Below are 27,693 nucleotides of genomic sequence, written 5' to 3' on the forward strand. Positions count from 1 at the left end.
TTCAAGTTTGAAAAGCATAGGCCTAGATGATATTTATACACCCAGGAGTGTAAGAACCACTGATCTAACACTATCAACAGGTGACAGTATGTATTCTTAGAATAGGGTCTACACTCAGATTGGGGCCACAGGAAATGGTTGTTTGGTTCACCCAGAGGAAGAAAGTTATGCACCTGCAGGTTCCTTTTCTACATTAGAGACCACTTCAGTCTATGCAGATTTTCTAGTTCTCGATCTGCAAAGAAAAAAGCAAAAAAAAAAAAAAAAAACAAAAAAAAAAACCAAAAACGTGTTCTCATTCTGAAGCTTGAAAATGTCTTTGCTAACCACTGTTTTCCAGGATGGTTAGCTTAGCCACCAATTATGGGATTTTTTTCAAGTTTATTTATTTATTTTGAGATAGAGAGAGCATGTAAGCAGGGGAGAGACGAGATAGAGGGTGAGAGGGAATCTCAAGCAGACTCCCATGCTGTCAGTGCAGACCGCAAAGTGGGGTGAGATCATGACCTGGGCCGATACGGAGACTGAGATGCCTAACTGACTGAGCCACCCAGGCGTCCCCAATTATAGAATTTCATATCAGTCTCCAATCAACTTTTGCAGGCTGGCCTTTACTAAATGAGTAACCAATGACATTTAGGTGGCTGACAATTCAAGCAAACCTTTTATTTTCTAGCATTTTCTTCATTCATCCAATAAGCATGTACTGAGTGTGGCTGGTGATTGTTCTAGGTGCCAGGGAGAGACTGGTGGATACGACAAATAAGGTCTGTGTCCTCGAAGAACTTCTATTAGAATAGAGAGAGGAGAAAACAGCCAAGAAGCACATAAATCTGATGCGGTAAGTGCTATGAAGACAATGGAACAGGGCGATATGATGGTGACAGGGGGAGGGGTGAGCTCTGAGGGTGCTCGGAGGCCATTCTGAAGTGACAAACAGTATCTGCCATCTCACTCCTAGAAAAGAGAGGTGGCTGTCACACCTACCCAAACTGGCAAGTATTAAGAGCTTGAGTGGGTGGTGCTGGGCCCAGGGTCCAGGTCAGAGAAACCTCTTGGGCCATGTGGGCTCAGAACTAAATTCTAATAGTGACAAGAACTACTGAGGATTAATGAGTCATCTCAATGGGCAGATGTGCCAACGGCCTATGAAACGCCTAATTTCAGGGCTCCTCTACTGTGATGCCAACCCCATGGCATGTGCAGTAACATCGGGTTCTTGCCATGTCCTCCCCTGGGGGTTGGGGGTGTGGAAACTAGTGCTAAGATGCTGCTCTGGCTGCTTTTTCCAGGGAACGATCAACTGTTTCTCTGATCCAGAAAACCCCATGTCTCCCGTCAGGAGATAAACCTAAAGTGTGGCAGGCTAACCTGTGAGCTTCCAAGCAGGGTGACGTCTCAGACCCTTCGCGGTTTCCGACTTAACACCAGGCTAACTAACGAATGAGTCCCAGGGGCACTAGTTGGGTCTATTCCTTATAAAAGCTGTCCTGGAAACTGTCCCAGAGCTTTTAGCTTGTATCTCACTGGCCCGAACTTGGCCACTGGGTCACCCCTAAAGGCAGAGAAGTTTGAGGCACATGTGACGTTTCTAACTGCACATCTTGCCACATCAGAGGAGTAGGTGAAAGTGGGTGTTGGTCAAGCATCTCGCGGTGGTCTGTCCCAGGATGTTTGTAAGGTAGCTCTTACACCGCTATCTTTCCCAGACTTTCAGAATTTCTCATCAATGGAAAACATCTTTTCCAAGTCCCAAGCAACTGAGAGTGGTGGCGGGATGAAAGGGAAATTGGATGCTGAATTGGGGATGAATCCCGGACGTGCTGCTGTCTAATCGCGTGCCCTTAGGCAGGCAACAATCTTGCTGAGTCTCAGCTCCTGAAAATTGGAAATGACGTGGTGACTGGGTGGGTAAATGGGCTAACATATGTGAAGATTCTTAGGAAACGTGAGTCCAGCTGAGAGAGCGGAGGAGCAAAGGGCAGGTCCAGCACCTGTCGGGCAGCATGGAGCCAGGTCCCCTCCCAGAACAAAGCCACAAGAGTCCGCTCCCGTGACGTGACATATCCAAGTCCACGTACGGCGGGCACAAGACCTCCCATCCTGACAGCCAACGATACCCATGACTGCGGAACTGTACAAGCAATTTACAATTATTACCACTCGGAGAAAATATGCAGAACACACAGGGTCAGTGTGGGCAATGGTCTCGAAATAATGGAACATGAGTCCGGGCTTTTACTTAATTCTGCTTCAGTGGAGATCATTGGGTACGCATGATTTCCTATTTGCATGAACAAAAGTACCTTTGAACTTGGCACAGATGCTTTCATGCACACAGAGCAATGCTCAGCACGGGCCAGGGGGAGGGAAAAGACACGACCGAGAAACCAGCATCCAGTCCTTGTAACAAACATCTCCTATAAATGCACACTCTGCTCAGATGGTAAGAAAGTATCACCTGAAGTGACATTAACTGCAGAGCTATTTGTACCCTTCTCAGCATTTTCTGCAGGTTTCTCAAAAGTTATGGAGTAAGACCAGATATCAGAGTGGTAAAAGGTATCTCTGACCTGCATTAATTATGCCCCATTGACTGCTATTCCAAGTAAATTAGCCATGGAAGACTATATTTAGAAGAGCAGAAAAGAGTGCATACTAACTACGCAGAGGAAACTTCCAGCATCGGAAAAGGCTTGCTTGTTCTTTTCTGAGTTTTTAGAAATGATTTCTAAAGTTGTTCGCTGATGGATTAGATTATGTCTGGATCAAAACTCTGATTGCTTTGTACTCCCAGTGGGAACAGCGTGCCCCTTCTCAGGGCTCAGTCTGCCCTGTCATGCCATCAAAGCTTTTCTCTCTGGGCAGCTCTTTTGGATAACGTGCCCTGACTCCTAGCCAATTAGTGTTTATGTTTTTTTGCATTTTTTTTATTATGATATAATTCACATAGCATTAATATCACCCTTTTGGGGCGCCTGGGTGGCTGAGTTGGTTGAGCGTTCGACTCTTGAGTTTGGCTCGGGTCACGATCTCACAGTTTGTGAGATTAGTTCCCTTGACCGTGGAGCCTGCTTGGAATTCTCTCTCTCCCTCTCTCCGGTCCCTTCCCCGGCTTACACATGTGTTCTCTCTCTCTCAAAATAAATACATAAACTTTAAAAAACATCACCCTTTAAAGTGTACAATTCAGTATTTTGAGTATATTACAAATTTGTGCAACCATCACCACTGTCTAAATCCAGAACACTTAAATTATTCCCTAAAAACACCCTGTCCTCATTAGCAGTCACTCCTTATTTTCCTTTCATCCAGCTCCTTGAAACCACTACTCTCCTTTCTGTGTCTATGGATTTTCCTATTCTGGACATCTCATATAAAGAGAACCATACAAGATTTGGACTTGTGTGTCTGTCTTTCACTTAGCATAATGTTTTCAAGGTTCATCCGTGTCATAGCATGTTCATCCATGCTATAGTATCTCTTTTTGTGCTGAATAATATTCCATTGTATGGATATACCACATTTTGTTTATACATTCATCAGTTGATGAACATTTGGGTTGTTTCCATTTGGGGGTTATTATGAATAATGCTGCCATGAACATTTGTGTTCAAGATGTTGTATGAAGATATGTTCTCAATTCTCTTGGGCATGCACCTAAGAATGGAATAACTGGGTCATCGGGTAACTCTTTAAACATTTTGAGGAGTGCCAAATTGTTTTCCAAAGTGGCTAGACAGTTTACATTCCCGCCAGCAATGGGTCTCGGTGTGTATATGAGGATTCCAATTATTCCACATCTTCACCAACACAATTTCTCCGATGCAAGCCATCCTAGTAGGTGCGAAGCGGCATCTCATTCTAGTTTTGATGTGCATTTTCCTAATTACTAATGGTATCTTTTTATGTGCTTGTTGGCCATTTGTAGATCTAAGTCCTTTGCCCGTTTTTAAATTAGATTGTCTTTTTATTATTGAGTTGTAGGGGCTTCTTATATATTCTGGAGACTCAACTCTCCAGAGTTGACTCAACTGTTGAGTCTGGAGACTCAACAAATCACAGCAGATTTGTGATTTGCAAACATGTTCTCTTATTCTGTAGGTTGCTTTTTCACTTGCTTTTAATAGTGTCTTCTGATGCACGAAAGGTTAGCCCAATTTGTCTGTTTTGTTGTTGTTGCATTTGATGTTGGTCTCATATCTAAGAAGCCTTTGCCTAATCCAAGGTCTCATGAGGATTTATACCATAGTTTTCTTCTAAGATTTTTACCATTTTAGTGCTTACATTTACATCTTCTGTCCATTTTGAGGTAAATTTTGCATACGGTGTGAGATAGGGGTCCAAATTCACTCACTTGCATGTAGATGTCTAGTTATCCCATCATCATTTATTTAGAGATTATTCTTTCCCCACTGAAAAGTCTTGGCACTCTTGTTAAAAATCAGTTGGCCATATGTGTATGGGTTTATTTCTGGACTATCAATGCTATTCCGTGGATCTGTATGTCTATTCTCATGTCAGCACCACACTGTCCTGACTACCACAGTTTTGCCAGGTTTTCAACTCAGGAAGTATAAGTCTTCTGCCTTTGTAATTTCTTTTCAAGACTGTTTTGATTATTCTGAGTCCCTTGCATTTCCATATAAATTTTAGGGTCCACTTGTCCATTTCTGAAAGAAAGGTAGTTGGGATGATACTCGTCAGTTTTCTCTCGATAATTTGAGACTTTACTTGAAACTCTTAGTTACAGAGTCAGGAACTCAGAAGAATGAGGGTGATTCAGAGCACTTGAGCTTAAATATCACCCCCTCTCCTCAAACAACTATTGCACACATTAAGTAAAACAATTCTCAGTTTAGGAGGTCAAAATGCTCAGAGATACCACGCATGTGTCTCTGAATGCCATCTTTTCTCCTCTTTGCCTTGCTGCCTTGCCTCACCAGAACTCCAGAAAAAGCCTGAGTGCTCGCCTGTGCTCAGCACAAACGGCTGGCAGGCTTCTGGCAGGTCACTTGTTCCTCCAGCATCCTGTGTGTTCTCTAATCTTTACAGAGGGCTCTGGCCCCTAGCTCCTACATCCCACTGCATGGAGACCACGGTGAATCCGCTGTGCTCACAGTCTTGTAGAAGCTTCCCTTAGAGGACTTTGTAGGGACACATGGAAGAAAATAGCACTGCAGGGGCCCTGGGGCTCTGCTTTGAAAATCATTGGCTTCAAGGCCACAAATGGCTACGCACTCAAATCTGGAAGGTCAGAAAGCAAAATAAATAAATAAGAACAATTTTTCATCTCATAAAAGCTAAACGGTGGTCTAGTGTAAACGTCTCCGAGAACTCCACATTCCTACTATTCCTGCTTAGAATTCAGAATTCTGTTCTCCTCATAGTCCGCACAGAAGTTTCTATTCTCTGTAGCTGCATTGTTCTGAATGTCCTGGGCCAGGAATTCCTAACAAATTAGACCCCTGAGCAAAAGGCTTCTCTCCTTTCTGAGGGAGTCAGACGATTTATAGAAGAGCTTCTGGCCTCCCCTTCTGCTTACAGAATAATGAAGAAGTCTTGCAGGCCTCTGGGAGTCTGGCCTGGTGGGAGAACTCTGTGGAAGCTACTTTTGTCCTTGTGGAGTTTTTGAAACTCCATCCTGGTTGGTCACGAGCATTGTAACAAACATAGCTGTGTCTTAGGGCCTCTTTGCCAGGTGCCTCAGTTGCCCTGGCCTTTGTATACCTGATATAAGGGATGGATACCCTTGGGGGTTTTGCCTGGCCTGTATCCTTCTCTGGGAATGGCTCCCTGGCATATATGTGAACTCCATGACCACCGTCCATTAGCTGAACAGGGACTAGTCAGACTCTCTCTTTCTGGAATCTGAGACCCATCCAGACTAGAGTTGGCCAATGGCAGGTACGTGGACTCGTGTAGATATGTCAAATGAGCACGTGTGGGCCAAAGTTTGGAGAGAGGTAACTTGAGTAAGCAGAGACCACAGGGTTAGGAGAATGTCACAGATAGGAGGAAGAAAGGAGGAGGGCAGCCATCCAAGTCCACTGTCCCCACGAGTCCCAGCTGGGCCTGCTACACTGACCAGGCCCAGCCCAGAGGCACAGACTAAATCTTAGCTGACATCTGTCCAGCTCGGCAAACTTTGCCTCCAAAGTGGCTTGGGACCCAGAAGCACGAATACGAATCCAGGGGCATTTGCCATATCTGGAGGACAGTTTTTCAAGTGTCTTGCTTCTTTTTTAAAAAAAATTCTTTGGGGAGGCACTTCACTCTAGACTAGATCTGTACTTACTAAAAAGTGTTTTCTGACAAATAACAGTCGAGCTAAAACAATGCCATGTGTCCTTGTGGATTCTGAATTCCTAATGTGCTAGCCCCAGTCTCAGGAACAAGGAGTTTGTCCAGTCGTCTGATTTTGCAGGTGAGAAGCATAAAGCCCAAAGAAGATAAGGGCTTCTTCTTTCCATCTTGTTGTCTTCTAATCTGAAAAAATAAGGTTCCAGGGCTGCGATGAAGATTAAGAAACTGAATGTAAGTGATTAGCGAGGTGCCTTAAAAGCATGCCAAGTGAGCTGCTCCCTCACTGCCGTGCCCTTTGGCGCCCTCCTCCCCCTCTTCCCGCGCCGCTTTCTTCCGCGCTCGGCCTCACTCCCCCGCGGCCCTTCTCACTCGCCCGCAGAAGCCTGAGGCCTGCGGCCAAGTCCAGCGCGCACGGCCGAGCCCCGGCCCCGCCGCCCGCCAGCCGCCGCCGCCGCCCGCGTCCTGGACCCGGTAACCGTCCCCCCCACACACACACCCGGCCCAAGCCAGCCGATTCCGGGCCGGGATCCGGGGTGGCGCCGCTCGCTCGCCGCGGTGACCAACCCCCGCCCCAGCGGCCGAACCTCCCCCCTCCCAGGCCGGATCTCCTCCCCGCGTCGGCTTCTGGCGAATTGAGGCGCCCTCCCCGCGGTAATCGGTAGCGGGTGTCTGCGCTTTTGAACTTCTCTCGGTTTCGCTCAACCCTGACTTCCGCGTGGCTGTGTCGGCCTCCCTGCCCCCTTCCATAGTCTAGTTGGGGCACTGTGCTCAGATTTGGAGGACCTGGGAGGGTCGAGGGTTTCCGAGGCTTGGAGCCTTCCGTAGGGGCTCTGCGGTACTCGGACACTGAGCAGTGTTTTCAGAGGCTGGGAGTGTGCCTTATCCTGCAGACCTTATCAAAACCTCCTTCCCTGACCCACGGCCTGGATAGCCGAAGACTGGTGCCCGGTGACCTTAGACAGGCAGGGGCCTACCTTGAGCCTGCTGGAGCCTCCACCCTGAGGGGCCCAGTCTGGGCTCGGAGGGCAGAGACTCAGCTGCTGGGGTCCAAGTCCCGGCCCTGCCCCGCCCTTTATCAGAAAATTTCTTCGCCTCGCTGGGCCCTTCCTGAACTGTTTCTTGGCCTTGGGGCTTTAAAATCAGACCTCCTGAATTCACTGTCATGGTCCAGAGAAAGGTATTCAGAGCTCAAGCTCAGCTCCTCAACATGGCACCCGGCTCCTGAGAAACTAACTGATGTGACATTGTAGCCAGAGTTAGGCCTTGGGTGCCCTTGGGCACTCCCCCTGGCCACAACCCCAGTCAGAGTCCTGAACCCACCCAGGGCCAGTCAGCCTTAGCTAGACAGTATTAAGGGTAGCTTTTCAGCACTTCTAACTATTCCAGAGTTAGGCTGAGAAGTAGGGCACTGGTTTTCAATTAGCTTGACCAAATCCTAGTTTGTCTACCACTGAGAGGTTTCCTGGGACAGGGGACTTCCGGTTTTAAAACTGGGAAGGTCGTGGGCAAAGTGGGATAAGTTGGTTCCTGTATTCTTAATCCTGGCTGCACGATAGACTCACCCAAGGAGTTCTCATATAGGGGTTCTAATTTCATGGATTCAGGGAGGGCCCCAGATAGGAGTATTTTTTTATAGCTCCCAAGTTGATCCCAACAAACTACCAGAGTGAGGAACCACTAGGTTATGGGCAGCAATGCTGTAAAACCATTGAAGGTGGCTATTTTTTGAACAGAAGTGGACCCAGACATTTCTCAAAATGGTGGTCCTGTCTTTATCAAGAGGGCTATCAAACTGGCAGTTGCTTTATTATTGCTATTATCTTTCCCCAGTTCCCTTATTCCTCAACAGTGAGGACCAACAAGCCTTCTCCTTTCCTCGAATGTCTCAGTATCCTCTTTCCCAAGGTCAGCGAATTTGCCTCATTTGGATTGGAGAGGCCATGATGTGGACAGTTCCGGATGAAGCTGGCATGAGACTCAACAGGGCTCCAGTCTCTCAGTCTGGGATGCCTACCCCAAATGAGTCGTGGTCTAGGGGCTAGCCGAGGGTGCTGTGTATGCTTCAGCTTCTCTCTGTGGGGTACTGAGCTTGGAGAGCAGGTGCCTCTGGGACTTTTCCCTCTGCAGGCCACCAGGGATGCGGTACATCAGCACTCGGGGAATGGCCCCCCGGGTCGACTTTGAGGGAGCCCTCTTCTCTGGCTATGCTCCTGATGGGGGTCTCTTCATGCCCGAGGAGCTCCCCCAGCTGAGCATAGAGACCCTGCGTCAGTGGAGTACGCTGTCCTACCCCGGCCTGGTAAAGGAGCTGTGCACCCTCTTCATCGGCCCTGAGCTCATTCCAAGAGATGTCTTAAATGGTGAGCACCCCCCAGCCTCCCTACTCTCCCACCTAACTCCCCAGCCAAGCCAGCTCCCCCACAGAGCTGCAAATCCATCACTTAACTGCTGGGAGGTTTCTAGTCCTATTTCCCAAACTTGGGATTTTTTTTCCAGATTCTGGAATCCCAGAAATGGAAATGTCCCCAAAGAGTTCATCCATTCCATTCCACCTTCCATCTCCAATAAAATGAATGCCCCGTGGCATCTGCAGAGAATTTTTCCCTTTCATTTATTGTTCAAAACCCTTTTCAAGACTAGACATTTCACCACCATCCTGAGATGCTTGAATAGTGGGATGCTTCCTGCCTGTATGTAAAGCGCTTAGACCCTCAGATTGCTGTTTTATTACCTTGAATGGTAATTTTAGAAGGGACTTTGAGAGTATCCTGGACCAGCTCCTCTCAAAACTGGAATATACCCATGGGTTGCCCTAGGGATCCTGTTAAAATGCAGATTCTGATTCAGTAGGTCTGGGGTAGGCCCGAGAATTCTGCATTCCTACCAAGTGTCCAGAAAATACTAGTGTTGCTGGTCCATGGGTCAAACATGTGATACAATCACAATATAATGGTGAGAGCTTGGGGCTGGAAAGAAGAGGGCCACTCAAAATGTGGTCTCATGGCAGTGATGGCATTGCCTGGGCACTTAATCAGAATTCTCAGACTTCTTCAGGCCTACTGAACCAGAATCTGCATTTAAAGATCCCAGGTGATTGGTTTGCTAATGAAAAGTTTGAGAAGCATTACCTAAGATGGCCTGCCTTAGGTAGGATTATATGTAAACCATCCCAAGGTTCCGGTATCACAGATGTGAGATTTAGTATAGGAAAAACAAATAAAGAACAACCTCTCTTTCGAAAGGAATGTTATGGGGTGCCTGGGTGGCTCAGTCGGTTAAGCTTCTGACCTCAGCTCAGGGTCATGATCTCCCGGTTCATAGGTTCGAGCCCCATGTTGGGCTCTGTGCTGATGGGAGCCTGCTTCCGATTCTGTGTCTCCCTCTCTCTCCGCCCCTCCTCCGCTTGCCCTCTGTCCCTCTTTGTCTCTCAACAATGAATAAACGTCAAAAAAAAAATTTTTTTAAGGAAGAAACATTAGAAAAGATGAGACATGGATTTGTTTGTTCACAATTGTTTCATCAAACTTCTGTTGGCATTCACACACACACACACACACACACACACACACACACACACAGAGAAGAAATCCAAACAATGAAGTTTACACAATAAAAAATGGAAGTCTGATAGTGTCATTTCTCTTCTCTGGGGCGCATCGCTATGAGGAATCTATGGACGGTGTGGTTCACGTCTTTTCAGACTTGTTTCTCAGATCATGCAATTATATTCATATACAGTATCATTTGGGGTAAACGTTTTTTTGCCCTCTCATCTGGTAGCAGGAGATAGGAACTTCAAATTCAAAAGCGTAAAGAGACAAGAGAGAGAACCTGTAGAAGAGATAATGCCCTTCTTCCACCATCCAACCCCTCTCCCCTCACAGGTCTGATCGACCAAGCCTTCAGCAGATTCCGCCACAGAGAAGTGGTCCATCTGTCCAGGTTGAGGAATGGGCTGAACGTGTTGGAGCTGTGGCATGGCGTCACATATGCATTTAAGGACCTGTCCCTGTGCTGTACAGCACAGTTCCTGCAATACTTCCTGGAGAAGAAGGAGAAGCACGTCACTGTGGTCGTAGGTGAGCCCCTTGGGGGCCCTGACTTGCCCACGTCCATCCACAGGATGCCCGTCATTGATGTTTCTCAGGGAGGGTGTGTTACTGGTTCTTCTAGAGCAGGGTTTATAACCTTTTCTTGGGCCATTGGCCCCTTTGACAATCTGAGGGAGGCTATGGAGACTTCACAGAATAATTTTTTTAAGTACACAAAATATGTAAGATTATATGGTACCAAGTGCACAGGTGCCCTGATTTCTATCCCTGGATCTCTAGGAGGTTAATGGACCCCAGATTAAGTACTAGGTTCCTACTCTTCAGGTATTTGAAATAGACATTGTCTCACATGGCAGCCATGCTTTAGGGGCCACGTCTTTCCTTTTCTGTCTCCCCTGTTCTAAAGAAGAGGGTTATTTTTGCTTCCTACCCAGGAACGTCTGGGGACACAGGGAGTGCTGCCATTGAGAGTGTTCAAGGGGCAAAGAACATGGACATCATCGTTCTGCTGCCCAAGGGCCACTGCACGAAGATTCAAGAGCTCCAGATGACAACAGTGTTGAGGGAGAACGTCCATGTGTTTGGAGGTGAGTGCTGGGATGGCAAAGCGTGGCCCTGCCTCATGGGGGGTCTGTTTGGGGAGATGAGCTGGAATAAAATGGTCAGTTGATTGGTCGATCTTCCTTCCTCCTGCCTTTTCTCTGTCCTTTCTTTCCTTCAACCGTTATGAGGTTGGTATATGCCTTGGCTTAGCTCTGGGCAAGCTCTTGGCAACACGGTTTCATAAGCTGTTGGAGGTGACGAGCGCACAGACCAATACTGTCAGTACAACCTAAGAAGTGTAGGCTGAAAACCATAATCCAAAGATTGCCACCTTCATGCAGGTTCAACCTCCTGGTGCCTTACATACGGGCAGCCACTAGACCCATTCGCCTGAGCCAAGTGACTTGGGTTTTGTTCCAGGACACGGGAAGTTTAGAGGGCACAAGCATATGTTAAATAATTATTTCTTAAATGTTTATTTATTTTTGAGTGCGAGAGCGTGAGCGAGCAGGGGAGGGCAGAGAGAGAAGGAGAGAGAATCCCAAGCAGAGAAAGAAAGAGAGAGGGGGAGAGAGAACGCCAAGTAGGCTATGCACTCAGTGCAGAGCCTGATGTGGGACTCAAACCCGTGAACCATGAGAACCTGATCTGAGCCGAAACCGAGAGTCAGACACTTAACCGGCTGAGCCACCCAGGCACCCCAGCAGGTCTAAGTATTTAAAATAGGAAATCAGTTAGTGGTACCCATGGCTAGAGACACCCTTTCCTGAGCCACATCAGGAATTTGGGCATTTTGTATTTGCAGAAACACAAAAAACTATCTCCTTTAATGTCAGGACATCTATTTTTTAGAAATCGAGACTGTGGAAGGGTGGGGTGAGCTTGAGTGGAGCCGAACACTTTTATTTCCACTTCTCACACCTAGCTAGACCCCAGGTAGCCCCAAAGTAGGGGCGGGGATATGAGCAGTAGGGGTCTTGGTGAGGTTTTGCACACTGTATACACCGTGGCCTTGGGGAAGCTGTCCCGGTGGTCTGGTCTCGTTTGGTCACTCACCAGGCAGGAGAGCAAATGTGGTGGCAGAAGACAGTCCTCCTACAACTCGCCTGGTCTCCTGGTATGATCCCATAGAGCGTGTTTGCATAGGACACGGGCTTTGTCAAGGAGCAAAGTGTAGTGCAAAGAAACCTTCCTCATGGGAGTAGCATGAATAGCCTTTGTCCATTTGTTCAGAAGTAAGCAAAAAGCCCCTTCTACTCTTCCCTTTAACAAGCACATCCACATCCCAGTGAAAGGTTCCGGGTTTAGCTAATGCAGGTGTTGGCAAAATCTTTCACATTAGCCTTGGTGGTTGGCCGTATTTGGCCACGTTTTTCTGCACTCATTGCAAAATTTTGATGTATGATATTTGGGCTCCTGAGGGTCTCTGTTATACCCTAAGCACTGAAATTGCTAGTGATGGGTCCAGGGCTGTCTTTGCCTAGAACCAAAGCAGAGAGTAACCTTTTGTATTTCTGTCTGCCACCTACTCTCTTCTTGCCTTGAACCAGATTTTGGAAGACTTTTATCTAAAGGCATGGGGGTTGGGGAGCCTGGGTGGCTCGGTTGGTTGAGTGTCCGACTCTTGATTTTGGCTCAGGTCATGATCTCACCATCATAGTCTCATGGTTGTTAAGATCGAGATCCGTGTCAGGCTCTGTGCTTGGCAGGGAGCCTGATTAAGGTTCTCTCCCTCTCCCTCTGCCCCTCCCCTGCTCTCTCTTTCTCTCTCTCTCTCTGTCTCAAAAAAGAAAAATAAATTTTAAAAAACGACATGTATGTAAGCTTGGTTCCTGACGATGGGGTGGAGAATGGTGCCCATTTGTGAAATAATGGTAGAAATGTCAATGGTATTGAGTGCAAATCTGTCATAAATGTATTATTGCTGAAGCTCAAGAGGGCATTTCTGTCGTGCACATGCTCTGAGCTTCAAGAAAATAAGGCAGCAGACTTTAGAGAAATTAATTTTTATTTCTAAATAGCACCGTTCAGGTTCTTCCTTTCCTTTCTGGAGTCTTCTGATTTGGTTTCTAGGAGGATGTGTGTTAGTTCCAGAGCCAACAGTGGATATGTATTTTCCCTTAGACCAGTGAGCTCAGGGAGTAGGGATGGACCACCTGGATTGTTGTGAGCTGGACACTGATGTTTTATAAAGTCATTAATTTCCAGGGCACCTGGATGGTTCAGTCGGTTAAGCCTCCGACTTCAGCTCAGGTCATGATCTCGAGGTACATGAGTTTGAGCCCCTCATGGGGCTCTCCTCTGTCAGCACAGATCCTCTTTCCCTCTCTGCCTCTCCCTGGCTTGTGCTCTGTTTCTCTGTCTCAAAAATAAATAAAACATTAAAGAAAATAAAGTCATTAATTTCCGTATATATTTTATACTTGGTTTTTTTTTTTTTAAAGAGACTCTCTTTTTTTAAGTTTATTTCTTTGAAAGACAGAGAGAGCATGAATGGGGGTGGGGAGGGGCTGAGGGAGAGGGAGAGAGAGAGAGAATCCCAAGAAATCTCCTTGCTGTCAGAGCAGAGCCCAGCGTGGGGCTCGATCCCAGCACCCTGGAATCATGAGCTGAGGCAAAATCAAGATTTGGATGCTTAACCAACTGAGCCACCCAGGTGCCCCTATACTTGGTTCCTCTTAAGCAGAGAGTAATCAGCAAGTGCTAGTTACACATTATTTGGGATGTTTGGGGCCAGATGTAACAGAATATCTAACTCAGACCAGCTTGAACAAGAATATTTTCCAGCTTACATAACTGGAAGTCTAGAGGTGGGCTGGGCTCCTGAATAGTTGATTCAGTGACTCAACAGTCCCTCAACAGGGACCCAGATTCTCTGTATTTTCTGCTCTGCCTTCCCCAGTCCTAGGGCTCCCTCCCCCTTGTGTATGTAGTGCTTACTTAATGTAGCCAAGTCTCTCTTCCTGTGGCTCTGTCTTAAGAGCAGTGAATTTTTTCTGGAACTCCAGCACACATCCCCTGGTGCATGGATCTAGAGTCAGCCCCCTAGCCTCATTGCTGCTACTCAATGCGAAGGGTGGGATGAATAACAACCTCAGTGCCTACTCTGGCACTTCCCACGGTAAATTCCAAGTTTGGATCCAGAGGAGAAATAGACCCAGGTTTCAGATAAGAGATCCATATTGGCTTGATTGCTAGTTGGGCTGGATTGAGGAATGCAACTTGGACTAGTAGCCAACTCACCCATAAATTTAATGAGCAATTCATCCATAAATTAAATGGGGTACACACCCGGCTCATGGAGGAAAGGTCCATGCCAGCTTCCCTACCACGTAGGAGCAGGGAACAGAATGCCTCTCTGTGATCTGAGAAGAAGGGCAGACCGTATGGCAACAGTGACTCTTTACCCCCACCCGCTGGTAGAGGACCGTGGAGTGAAAAAAGGATCAGCCTCTTGCCACCTCACGACCTCATAAACCATCTCTCCTTGTTCCTAAAGAGCGGGGAAGGTGGGCACGGATTACAAAGAGGAGTCATTTTCCCAATATCCCAGAAGGCTGACATTATATGTCTAACTTATATAGTGGTAGAAATGTTGGAAATCTGACCACAAGAATACGAGACATGGTTTCTTTCCTTGAGTTGCTTAATTTTGCGTCTAAGAAGCCAGGCCAAGACATGGGAGAGCAGAAACCGAAGGTCGAGTGAAGGTCCCGGCAGGATGGGCCCAGTGTGGGAGGGCCTTGTTGCAGGCAAGTGCTGACCACCTGGGGGTTCTTCATGCTCCTGAGAGCCACCCTCCACTCTCTCCCTGACAGTGGAGGGCAACAGCGATGAGCTCGATGAGCCGATCAAAGCTGTGTTTGCTGACGTGGCTTTTGTCAAGAAGCACAACCTGATGAGCCTGAATTCAATCAACTGGTCCCGGGTCCTCGTGCAAATGGCCCACCACTTCTTCGCTTATTTCCAGTGCGCGCCATCCTTAGACATGGACCCCCTGCCCCTCGTGGAGGTGGTTGTACCGACAGGGGCTGCAGGTAACCTTGCAGGTAAGGAGACCCCTGGGCAGAAATGGGCTTTCCAGAAAAATGCCTGTGGCCCTAGTCCTTCCCGCCACCCCCCCCTCCCCCGGCTGCAACTATGAGGAGGAAGATTGAGTCCTCCCTCGCTCTGGCTAGGCAAGCCCTCAGCAAACTTCCCCCTAATTCCCTGAGAGGACATCCCGGCCTCTTGCTGCAGGAGGGAAAGATGGGCTCACCCCGCTCAGGAGAATGTGGGAAGATGAGATCAAAGTTCACCTCTGTGCTGGCCTGGCAGCTCCCTCTTCCAGAGATACGGACTTTGCTCCCAGCCTCGGCCAGCTGCCTGCAGTGAGGGCACCTGGCACACCGTGTTCCCACTCCTAGAATCACTCCCCAGAGACCGTGTGAGATGGAAAGGAGGCTGGACTTGGGGTTCTGGCCCCAGCTGCATGGCCACGGGGCCGTCCCTTAGGCTCAGCCGCTCCGCTGTAAAAGCAACATCGGATAGCTTATCATATCTCTCAGGACTACTGCGAAGTGCACATGAGTCTTCACGTGTGTAGGTGAACTTTGTAAGGGTGAAGGGCTGTACCGCTGCGTGGCATTAAAATCGTCTTCCGGAATAATGATAAACATTTACCCAGCACTTACTACCTAGCAGGCTCCGCTCTCCGTGCTTCTCATGTATCAACTCATTTAATCCTCGCGTGCGCCTCTGAGGAGGACAGTCCTGTTATCTCCACTGTATAATGAGGCAGTGGAGGCACGGAGGGCTCTGCCAGCTTGCCCCTGCTTCCACGCTGGTCAGCGGCAGAGCCAGAAGTACCGTCCAGGCAGGCTGGCTCCAGAGCCTGCGTCCTCATGAGCTTGCCAGGCTGCCTCGTAACGGGCACTTCCGTCTCTGATGGTTCGGTCGGTGGCATCGCTTCCGATGGGCGCCAAGCATGGCTTACGTGACACCATGAAAGCGTCTTAGTGGTCGGGAGTCTTCCTGACTTCTTCCACTCACACGGGGATGGGGAGAACGGGGAGCTGGCAGTCAGGCAAGGATCGGTCAGCCGCCGTGACCACTCACGGGGTGAAGCCCACCGTGCTCCCCATGTGCATCCCCCTCCGGTGAATGATGCCACCTGCGCGTGCCCCAGTGCCTACCACAGTAGCTCCTACCTACCTCTGCTTCATCGGGAACCAGCTGTTTCAGCTTAAGCCCCTGGGTCCTACTGAGGGTCCACGTCTCCTCTGCCGTACACGGATATCAGGACGTTTACGTGCAGATCCAGTGAAACAGAATGTGAACATGCTTTCGCAAAGTTCAGGGTGACGTTGGGGTGGGGTGGTGATCCCTAACTCCTCTTGATGACCTGCCAGAGATAGGCCACCGCTGGAAGTGTGTCGTTACCTTTTTGGGCTCTCCCTCTCTCAGGGTGAGGGATTCCTTATTTGTTCCGTGCAAATAAGGCGCCGCTCCGTCCTCCCAAAGGGCCTCTCCAGGAGGTGCCGTCTGGAGGCGCTGCTTCCAGGAGGCTGATTTCGGGGGGCAAGACCATGTGCTCTGGACTTAGACCTCTTTCCAGTCCTTACTGTGCCACTCGGCAGGCTTGGGGTGGGTCATTTCTACTTCCCAGAACCTCCATTTTCTCTTCTGCAAATAGTAGTGAGCATTTAGGGGCACCTGGGTGGCTCAGTCAGTTAAGCACCTGACTTCGGCTCAGGTCATGATCTCACAGTTCACGAGTTCGAGTCCCGAGTTGCGCTCTGTGCTGACAGCTCAGAACCTGGAGCCTACTTTGGATTCTGTTTCTCCCTCTCTGCCTCTCTGTCTCTCAAAAATAAAGAAACATTTAAAAAATGGAAAAAAAAAAACCCCAATTCATCCATTTAGAGTATACAGATCAATAGTTTTTAGTATATGTGCAGATTTGTGCAACCACCCCCAGTCAACTTCAGAACATTTTCATCACCTTGGAAAGAAACCCTATTCCCATTAGCAGCTACTCTGCATTTCCCCCTCATTTCCCCCACTCAACCACTGATCTCTTTTGTCTCTATCAATTTGCCTATTGTGAACATTTTACATATAATAGAATCATACAATATGTGACCTTTTGTGTCCAGCTTCTTTCACTTAGTATGTTTTCAAGTTTCATCGATAGTATAGCACAGATCAGTACTCCATTCCTTTTTCTGACTGAATAACATTCCATTGTGTGCATGTACCACATTTTGTTTGTCCATTTACCAGTTAATGTTGATATCTGGAATGTTTCCATTTTGAAACTGTTATGACTGATGCTGCTATAAACATTGGTGTGTAAGTTTTTGTGTGGACCTATATTTATTTCTCTCGAGTATATACACCTAGGAGTGGAATTGCTGGGTCATATGGTAACTCTATGCTTAACTTTTTTGAGGAACTGTCAGACTTTTCCAAAGCAGCTGCACCGTTTTATATCCCCACCAGCAATGTATGAGGGTTTCGTTTCTCCACCAGTACTTTGATTCTAGCCATCCTAATGGGTGTGAAACAGTATGTCATTATGATTTGGGGTTGTGTTTTCCTGATGACTGATGATACTGAATTTCTTTTATGTTCTCATTGGCCATTTGTAAAGCTTCTGGAGAAATGTTTGTCTAAGTCCTTTGCCCATTTTTATTTTTTTTAATTTAAAAAAAGTTTTTTGTTTTTTTTTTTTTAATTTTTTTTTTTTCAACGTTTATTTATTTTTGGGACAGAGAGAGACAGAGCATGAACGGGAGAGGGGCAGAGAGAGAGGGAGACACAGAATCGGAAACAGGCTCCAGGCTCTGAGCCATCAGCCCAGAGCCCGACGCGGGGCTTGAACTCACGGACCGCGAGATCGTGACCTGGCTGAAGTCGGACGCTTAACCGACTGCGCCACCCAGGCGCCCCTTAAAAAAAGTTTTTAAGGTTTATTTCTTTTTGAGAGAGAGACAGAGTGCGAATTGGGGGAGGGGGCAGAGAGAGAGGGAGACACAGAATCCGAAGCAGGCTCCAGGCTCCGAGCTGTCAGCACAGAGCCCGATGCAGGGCTCAAACCCACAAACTGTGAGATCATGACCTGAGCCAAAGTTGGACGCTTAACTGAAGCAAGCGCCCTGACATTTGCCTATTTTTAAATTGGGCTATTTGTGTTTTTGTTGTTGAGTCAGAAGGGTTATTTACATATTCTGTATGCAAGTCCTTTATTAGATATATGATTTGCAAATATTTTTTTTTCTCATTCTGTGGGCTGCCTTTTTGTTTTCTTGATAGTGTCCTTTGAAACACAAATCTTCCAAAGCATAAAAGTTTCTCAATTTTGGTGGAGTCCGGTTTATCTGAATTTCATTTTATTTCTTGTACTTTGGGCACCATCTCTGAGAAAACTTTTGTTCTTCTCTTCACTTGTCTTAAGCGGGGTGCATTGCTCAGAAGATGGGCCTCCCTCTCCGCCTTGTCGTGGCAGTGAACCGCAATGACATCATCCACAGGACTGTCCAGCAGGGCGACTTCTCTCTTTCTGAGGCCGTTGAACAGACCTTGGCATCAGCAATGGACATTCAGGTAGGACCTGTGGGAAAGTGTGCAGGTCTGGCCCAGCTATTGATTGGTTGGGAATGGACCAGGACTGACATCAGTGTGGCCCCTGGCACCCTGCCTTTCCAGGTGCCCTACAACATGGAGAGAATCTTCTGGCTGCTCTCTGGCTCCAACAGTCAGGTGACAAGAGCCCTCATGGAGCAGTTTGAAAGGACCCGAAGCGTGAGCCTACCCAAGGAACTGCATAGCAAGGTCAGTCCCCGGTTGCACCCCACAGAGAAAGCAAAGGGTGTAACCACGAAACTCAGTGTAGGCTTGAAAATCTGTCTAAGGCAAGAGGACACCTGTTTCTTGAGCACCTGCTATGAGCCTGGCCTTTTTGCAGTCTCTTTACAGGGACTAATTTGTTGAATGAAGAGAGGCAGTAGAGAGCATTGGTTCAAATCAGACAGGGGTTGGCTCTAAGCCAGCTGTGAAACCTTGGGCCAGTTTCTTAAACTCGTCTATAAAGTAGGGCTAATGAGAATGCCTGTCACAGCATTGTTGAAGATTTACGTCAATTAATGCCCATGAGACACGTTGTATACTGCCTGGAAATATAGGGCTTAACACATTCACTGTTAATTGTTTTAATTCATTATTGTCGATTTTCAGTAGTAGCAACAATTGGAAGCCACTTTGCCCATCCAGTATGAACAAAGGCCTGTTGAGCTTTTTTTTTTTTTTTTTTTTAAGGAAAAGGAGAAATTTTATTTCTTCAGAGTGGTAGGAATCTGGTTGGGAAGGATTGCTTTTATTTTAATGTAGCCTAGTGATGGTCCACTTATTTTATGTAAGAGAAAGGATTTCTTTTTTTTTTTTTTTTTTTAATTTTTTTTTTTTTTCAACGTTTATTTATTTTGGGGACAGAGAGAGACAGAACATGAACGGGGGAGGGGCAGCAAGCGAGGGAGACACAGAATCGGAAACAGGCTCCAGGCTCTGAGCCATCAGCCCAGAGTCTGACGCGGGGCTCGAACTCACGGACCGCGAGATCGTGACCTGGCTGAAGTCGGACGCTTAACTGACTGCGCCACCCAGGCGCCCCGAGAAAGGATTTCATATGTTGACACTGCCTTTAATTTTCTCTATCACATCCCACCAAGTCATCCAGACCGTGTGTATATCCAGTGACCAGGTCCTCACTGGCTCACATCAGCTCTAATCATTACAAAGTTCTTTATGTTGAGCCGGAATCTCCTTCCAACTTGTGCCCTGGGGAGCAGTCCGATTCCCATACTTGAAGAGAATCTTTGTTTCTCTGCTGAGTCTTCCCGGTCCCTTTAGCTGTCCCTTCCGTGACCTAATTTTGCATAGTCAAAGTCAGTCTTAAAGGGTTGTTCCCAGAACTGGATACAATTTTCTGGGTTTAGGCACCCACGCAGACCAGAGTGGAATTTCAGTCTTTCTTGTGCTGCAACTTGTCGTCGTTTGCACTGCCATAGCAAAGTACCAGAGACCGGGTGGCTTATAAACAACAGACATTTATCTCTCACGGTTCCGGATGCCAGAAGTCTGAGACCACGGTGCCAGCACGGTTGGGTTCTGACGAGAGCAACTTTCGTAGAAGTGGCAGACCGCCAGGGTCTTGTCGTATCCTCACATGATGGCAAGACATTTAGCTAGCTCTCCGGCCTCTTTTTTTTTTTTTTTTTTTTTCCAACGTTTATTTATTTTTGGGACAGAGAGAGACAGAGCATGAACGGGGGAGGGGCAGAGAGAGAGGGAGACACAGAATCGGAAACAGGCTCCAGGCTCTGAGCCATCAGCCCAGAGCCCGACGCGGGGCTCGAACTCACGGACCGCGAGATCGTGACCTGAGCTGAAGTCGGACGCTTAACCGACTGCGCCACCCAGGCGCCCCTCCGGCCTCTTCTTATAAAGGCACTCATTCCACTCATGAAGGCTTCACCCTCATGACCTCGTCCCCTCCCAAAGTCCCACCTTCAAACACCATAACGTTGGGATTAAGTTTTTAACATACGAATTTGGGGGAGGGAGGACGTAAACATTCTGACCATTATACAACCGAAGGTCAACTTACTTGGTTAACGGTTCGTGTTGATATCCCCAGTCCTTCTCCTCATGTAAATGAGGTGCTCCATGGAAACAGACACCAGATCCCACACTTCTTCATTCTCTCCCTGGCTGTACACGTACAAAACATCGCATCTGCTGGAACAGCATTCATTCATTTATTCATTCAACATATCTACTGTAATCCAGGAACTGTGCTAGATACTGGAAGTACAAAGATAAAGAAAATACTTTCTCTGTCTTCTGTGAACCCTAATGGGACAGGTAGCTGTACAAATGATTTATAACACCCTATGGCGGCAGTCAAGTATATGCAAGGTGTTTGGCACCTCAATAGCATGCAGTAAATTTTCAGAGAATGATCAGATCAACCGTCCACACTGAGGGGACAGTGAGAAGGGAGTCTTCTGCTGTCTGAGGGTGGAAGGGGAAGGCTTCCTGGAGGAGGTGCTACCTGAGCTGGGTGGGAACTGACTGGAAGATGACCCACAGGACAAGGATGCACCAAAGACAAGGCACCAGGAATGTTTGATTACCCTTAACCTTCTGTGTTTTGTCGGTTTGTTGAACAAGAGTATATACTAATTTGCTGATTCATGAGCTAATCCTTACTAAATTTACTGACTTGAAACTCGAACGGTCCTTCCCCCAAACTGGTGAATCAACTTAAAACTGGGAAGCCTGGGGAACCAGCTTTTTCTCTGAGCTGAAGCTGAGCTACTTAGTCTGAAGACTTCATCTGAATCTCTCGTGTTGCCTGGCTATGTTTTTTGTTGTTTTTTTTTTTTTTTTTCAATATATGAAATTTATTGTCAAATTGGTTTCCATACAACACCCAGTGCTCATCCCAAAAGGTGCCCTCCTCAATACCCATCACCCACCCTCCCCTTGCCTGGCTATGTTTTGTAGTGAGTTTTTGGTCGCTTTCCCTGGGTTACCCCCAAATCTGATTCCCACCCCCCCCGACCCTGGGCCCCATCAGCTTTCAGGGGCAGTGACGTCTGAGTCAGTGTCGGATGAGGCCATCACCCAGACCATGGCTCGCTGTTGGGAAGAGAACAAGTACTTGCTGTGCCCTCACTCGGCCGTGGCCGTGAGTTACCATTACCAACAGACAGAGCAGCAGCTGCCCAGGTATAGGCCATGGGCTCCTGGGTCACTGGGGTACTCTGGTTTTCAGGGGCCCTTCTTTCCCCCAAGCAGAGGAGATGGGAGTCCGAACAAATGGCTGTACTGAGCATGACCGGTGCTGTGTGGAACAGTGCCCCGGGAACAGGGATCCCAGAGGAGGGTGTGTGATATATTCTGGGGACAGCCACTGTGACAGGTGGTGGTTGAGCTGGGCCTCCAACAAAGAAGAGCAGTTTCCCTAGCAGTGTCATTGCAGAGGTAAGTTCAAGGTACCAAGCGCCTGTCTCTTTCTCTTTCTTTCTCCCCTGTTCCTCCTTCTCCTCCCTCCTCGCCTTCTCCTTCCCTTATCTGTCCCTCTCTTCTCCTACCCCCCCTCCTGTTCCCACCTGCTCCATGCCATAGCCTTCCCCGGTGTTGTCTGGCCCCCGCCTCTGCAGCCAAGTTCCCAGAAGCTGTCCTGGCTGCCGGGCTGACCCCAGAGACCCCTGCGGAGATCCTAGCCCTGGAGAGCAAGGGGACACGCTGCACCCCGATGCGGAAGGGTGACGACTGGACGCTGATGCTTCGGAACACCATTGAGGACATAAGCTGCCAGCAGAGGGGTCACTTCCTGAATGCTCTGGAGTAGCCAGGCTGGATTTGACTTCCTTCAGGCTCCAGACCGCAGGGAGGCATGCCCTCTAAACTGCTTTGCACACCTTCTCGTTAAGAGTTGGTGTAGTTGGTTCTCAGGAGGTTGCCCAGCATGGTCTGGGGACCAGCTGGCTTTGCTGTGTTCTGGAGCCGCTCTGTGTCCTCACCGTGGTGGTGGTGTGCCTGCTTACCGGAGATGCTGGCTGGGGATGTGTGTGTGTGACGGGGCGTTCCGGATGGTGCAGAAGCGTCACTGTTGCGGCATGCCCGCTAACCGTGCCATAGTTCTCAAAGTGTGGCCCTTGGGTCTCCTCAAAATGCACATTTCCAGCCCCTACCCCCTACCTTCTCAGGCAGATCTCTGGGTGGGGGGTGGACGTCTGCAGTTCTTACGAATTCCCTGAGTAAGTCCTCTGTGCACTCCAATTTGGGAAGCCCGAGCTGGGGAGTTTAGGTTGATACGTAATTTCTTATTTATCCATTTTGAGGTGTACTTTCTTTTCACGAGGGCATGCTTTATTGCTTCTACTATTTTCACGATCTAGCCCTGCCCTGTCGGACTCAGTAGCCGCCAGCCATATGGTCTCTGAGCACTTGAAATGTGACTAGTATGGCTAACACACTGAATTTTTCATTTTTTAAAATTTTAATTGATTTACATTTAAATGTCTTGACTTCTTACATTACTTGATTCCGTTATTTAAAAAATTTTAAGTGTGGTTAGAAAAATGCAAGGATGTGAATCGGCTTTTTCAGCTGTCAATTTTATGAAGTCTAAATACAAGTAAGTATGTCCAATGAAAATTTAGCGTTCTAATTGAGAAACACCGTAAGTGCAAAATATATATTGGATTTCAAAGATGTCAAACGAAAAAAATCGGAAGTATCTCAGGAATAATTTTACACTGACCACATGTTGAAAGGATAATATTTTGACGTATTGGGTTAAATAAAATAGATCATCAAAATTAGTTCCATCTGTTTCTTTTCCTTTTACTAGGATGTTTAAAGTGATATATGTGGCTTGCCTTTGTGGCTCACATTGCATTTCCATGGACAGAAGTGATCTAGAACCTAACCTTGAACATGCTACAGATAGTTGCAGGTTTAGTTGTATTACTGGGTTCACATCCTGTCTGAATCGAGGAGGGTGAAATGAGACCAACACAAACATGTGAAGGTCAACACAAGCCTTCTGCCCTGGATGTGATGGCAGGGGGCGGGGGGGGGGGGGGAGGCTTTGGAAGGCAGGTGAGGCAGGCACATCATGGAGGGGGGCACTAGAGCTCGCTGTTGCTACCATTCTGAGGGCTGCAGGGAGAAGGCATCCCGCCTCCCGAGCCCACTTCCCATGCCCTGAGGTCTAAAGGAGCCGGTCACCCAGGTTGATCTCTGGCTGCCATTCCCACAGCACAGCATGCCGGCCCCACCTCTCTGTGATGCCCAGGGAGAGAAGGAAGAAGCTGGAGGGCGCCCTCCTACTGGAGAACTTTTCATTGAAGCATGGCAGTCAGTACAAAAATGGAAGGGCAGGAATGCTGGACCCACAGGAGGATGGATAGAGCATTCCTAAAGGAAAGACAGTGACCCTTACAGGTCAAAACCCTGGGCAGTTTCTGAGACACTGTAATATCTATGTTAGCAAACATGATGGAGCCCCAGGGCCCGTTTACCCACCAGGCGCTAGAGGTCTGATGCTTAGGAGTCATGATACATTGAAAGACCTATGAAAATGCTTTCATTTCTTTTAAAATCGAAAGAAACAATGAATATAACCCAGCTTGGCTTATATTCATCTTTATACCAGCACAGTTGTACAAGAGAATTTTAAACATTTTTTATGGAGGAAGAGGCCCATGACAGCAAAAGTGCCCAGGGCCCGCAGAAGTCATCATGTGGGTCTGGTCGCGCCTACTATGTGCCAGGTAATGCTTTACAAAGTAACTACGGCAAAACCTTGGATTGGAATGACTTGTTCTGCGAGTGCTCCACAAGATGAGCAAACATTTCTAATAAATTTTGACTTGATAAACGAGCGATGTCTTGCAATACGAGTGGTACGGGATGCCGAACATCAGGTGATCACAACCGGGCCAACGGTTCTTGAAATTCACTCTGATAGACAAGTGCTTTGGATTACAAGCATGCTTCGGAACGAAGCATGCTCGCAAACCAAGGTTTTACTGTAATTGAATCCTCACAGCCTGGGACGTAGGTATTGCTATTACCTGCGTTTTACAGACGAAGGAACCGAGGCACGCTGAGAGGTGAAGACCTTGCTGGGGTGGCACCACTAGGGGGCAGAGAGGCTGGAACTTGAACCCAGATCCTGTGGCTTCAAGTTCACTGTATAGTTTCCATCACACCATGTCTTATGTAGCTGCTCTGTGGTCCGCCGGCTCTCCATCCTCCCCCCGGCTGTGGCCCTGCTTCCGGGGCCTCCTCTACCATCCCCTTCATGGATGGATTTGGGAGTGTGGCTTTGCTTCCCTGAGAGGCCTGCCAGGGGCTGCTACAACCCCGCTTTGCTGGTCTGTCTAACCAGCACTGACCCTGGCACCCGGGGCCCACTGTGGGCCGACCTGAGCCAAACTACTTCCCCATCTTTTGCTGCCTTCTTTCTGAAGGGCTCAGGGCAGTGTTGGGGTCATAAGGGTAACAAAAATCCCTGCCCTCTGGGTGGTTCAGAGACCTACCTATCCAGCTCTGAAAGGTCACCACACCTAGAAGAAGGGACCCAGAATAAAGCCACTGGACACAGCACAAATAGATGTGAAACATGTACTACAAGATGGTCTGGCCACAGGGCATCTTGGGGGTGAATGGAGGAGCAGGACCCGGGTGAGGGAAATATCCGAAGAAGCACCCACCACGTAAACATACACACAGCCCCGCTGTCCTGACACACACATACGTCTACACACACACACACACCCCCCACTGGCACCAGACCAGGTTAGAATCGGTTGAAGACGTCCTTCCTGAGTCAACCGCTCACTGGTGGTGTGATCACAAGCAAGTCATTTCACCTTCGTGAGCCTCGGTTTCCTCATCTGCCGATTACAGTACTTCCCTTGCTGGTTTGTTTTCAGGATTACCTGAAACAATGTATCTCCCAGTGCTAGGTAAATGCTAAAATGCTGCACAAAGGGTTCTTCTTATTAACACAATTATAGTCTGCACTGAACAATTTAGTGCTTTTAAGCTATCTTGTATTTTTTACTAATTGCTTTGCGACTTAGTCTTATCTTGCCCGTGAGGTTGCCTCTTCCTTGAGGACCCAGTTCTCCTGTGGCCCCACTATGCTGGCAAAGCTCCGGGCACACGGAGAGCTGGAACTGCCCTCACCCAGCCAGTGTGCCAGGCTCGGCGAGGCTCTTTTGGGGGCTGAACGGCATGGATCGATCAGCAGTGGCTCTGTTAGCTGGTTAACAAACCTCACTAATCCACAGTGATGATAGTGATGGACTGATTCCCTTTCTTGAGCACTGAAGGCCGGCTGAGCCCTTTGTGAAGCACTTTCCAGACATCGACTCCTTTAATTCTCACGAGGACTGTATCAGAAAGTACTGTTAGGATCTCCATTTTAGAGATGAGGAAACAAAGCTCAGAGAGGTTAAGTAACTTGCTGAAGACCTCCCAGCCTGTGGGTGGTGGAGGAGAGATGCGAGGGACTGTGAGCTTACACATCGTGCTAGGCTGGGAGAGGCACTTTGGGCCAGATGGCCTCCAGGTTCTCTTGAAATCAGAGTCCGCAGTCATCCAAAGGTCAATGTGTCCGAGGAGAAGAGGGCCAGATGCTCGCGGGAGGGGGCAGGGAGCCAGAACCTTTGCTGGGGGCTTGCCTCTGGCCCGGGCTCCCACTCGGAGCTGGGTTCCTCACAGGGGAAGGTTGGGAGCAAGCGTCTGCTAAGTGGGGCCGGTGTTGTCGTGGGAAGAGAGTGACGTGGCAGAAGTTCTGAGGGCTTTTCAGCTGCCGGCAGGGAGGCCTGGCCTGGCGGGCCCCACTGGGAAGACTCACACGCATGGAGCTGGGGAGACTCTCTTGCGTTTTCTGTGTCCCCAAATGAACAAAGCATGAGCAACCCGAGGAGGGCTGGGCCACAAGCCCCCTGAAAGAGGAGAGCGTCGACTTCTCTCTGTCCCGGTCAAGAAAGCTTTGCTTTAAGGCCTGCCTATCAGTTTATCCATCCACAACCTACCAGGTGCTGGGCCCTGTGTTGGGTTCCAAGGGAGAGAGAAAGAGTAGGAAAAGATGGGGTTGGGGTTGATTTATGTAGAAGGAGAAGAGTTTGGAAAACACTCAGGGCCTGCCCCAAGGCTGTGCGTGACTGGCTCCTGGATGCTGAAGCCCCGGCAGCCCTCTCGTGGCCCAGTCTTCCTGGTCCAGCTCCAGCACTGAGCCACGGTGCTGCAGTGATTGGTTTAGGGGCCTGCCCCCTGAATACTTGAGCATTTCTGCAAGATTGTTGTCCAATACCCCATAAACCGACACCTAACCCCCAAACCCAGCCTTCCTACGTGTGACCTCCACAAGTGCCTGATTGGAACCCATCTGGCAGGAGGGCTACAGGGCCCACCAGAGGAAGGAAGGCAGCAGGAGAGCAATGGGTGGGGGAGAAAGAGGCTGCTCTGGGTCTCCAGGGGTCTGCTAGGTACCGAGGAGGTCCTCCTAGATTCAGAACTGTTTCTTTCTCCTCCTCCATAGTTTGGGGGTCACAAAGATCTTGAATAAGAAGGCGAAGGGACTTCCTTCCCTCTGAATGAATGCTCAGGAGCTGAGTAACCAAGGCGAAGTTCCTGTAACAGGTACAAAACCAAGAACCCAGGCAAGGCTCTGGGTCCTTCAGGCCAGGGAGAAGCCGCTAGAGCCTTCCCCCAGTTTGGCCGCTAGGGGGACCCACGGAGTGTCACCTACCCCGCCCCCACTTCAACTCCTCAATCGCCTGATCACTGTCTTCCTTACAGAATCCCCCAAGCAGAGACAACGTTTGCTTGTAGAGTGGATTCAGTTTAGGTCTCCAGGGATCAGAAGGGACCAGGCCCAGTTCTGTGCAATGCTCCTGCCAATAAAGGTCACTTTCGCCCCCTTTCCCCCAACCTCTGGGCAAAAAGCTCCCTCCAAATTCTCCGGGCCCAGGAGGAACGAGCCTGTGATTCACATGGCCAGCAGAGGGCGGCAGAACCCCCCCCCCCCCCAACCCGGCCCTCTCTCTCCAAAGGCCATTGACCCCAGCCCCACCCTCGACCCCGCCCCCTACAGGCATGCTTGTCTGACTTTGTTCTCCAGGAATTAGAACCCCTGAAGGTCGGGGAGGGAGCGGAGGCAAATTTTTTTAGTTCATCCTCAAATTTAACATTGGGACCTCCATCCTTTAAAAATGTGTGT

The 27,693-nt window shown here is 48.6% G+C and overlaps 1 protein-coding gene across 8 annotated transcripts; it reads left to right on the forward strand.

Moving 5' to 3' along the window:
* Positions 1 to 694: 694 nt before the first annotated feature.
* On the forward strand, positions 695 to 23,275 carry THNSL2 (threonine synthase like 2). Of its 8 annotated transcripts, none has more exons than XM_045446786.1 (9): positions 698 to 841; positions 8,434 to 8,666; positions 10,191 to 10,385; positions 10,793 to 10,945; positions 14,720 to 14,950; positions 18,340 to 18,488; positions 18,591 to 18,716; positions 21,523 to 21,674; positions 22,074 to 23,275. In XM_045446786.1, exons 1-9 carry the CDS (start codon positions 837 to 839, stop codon positions 22,297 to 22,299), a joined length of 1,470 nt encoding a protein of 489 aa, XP_045302742.1. In that variant the 5' UTR covers positions 698 to 836; the 3' UTR covers positions 22,300 to 23,275. The 8 variants fall into 8 exon arrangements, with proteins under 8 accessions (XP_045302746.1, XP_045302747.1, XP_045302742.1 ...); XM_045446787.1 differs by lacking the exon at positions 698 to 841 and adding an exon at positions 6,611 to 6,777; XM_045446788.1 differs by lacking the exon at positions 698 to 841 and adding an exon at positions 6,784 to 6,964.
* The last annotated feature ends 4,418 nt before the right edge of the window (positions 23,276 to 27,693 follow it).

This window comes from Leopardus geoffroyi, chromosome A3 (assembly GCF_018350155.1).
Source record: "Leopardus geoffroyi isolate Oge1 chromosome A3, O.geoffroyi_Oge1_pat1.0, whole genome shotgun sequence".
Classification (NCBI taxonomy): Eukaryota; Metazoa; Chordata; class Mammalia; order Carnivora; family Felidae; genus Leopardus; species Leopardus geoffroyi.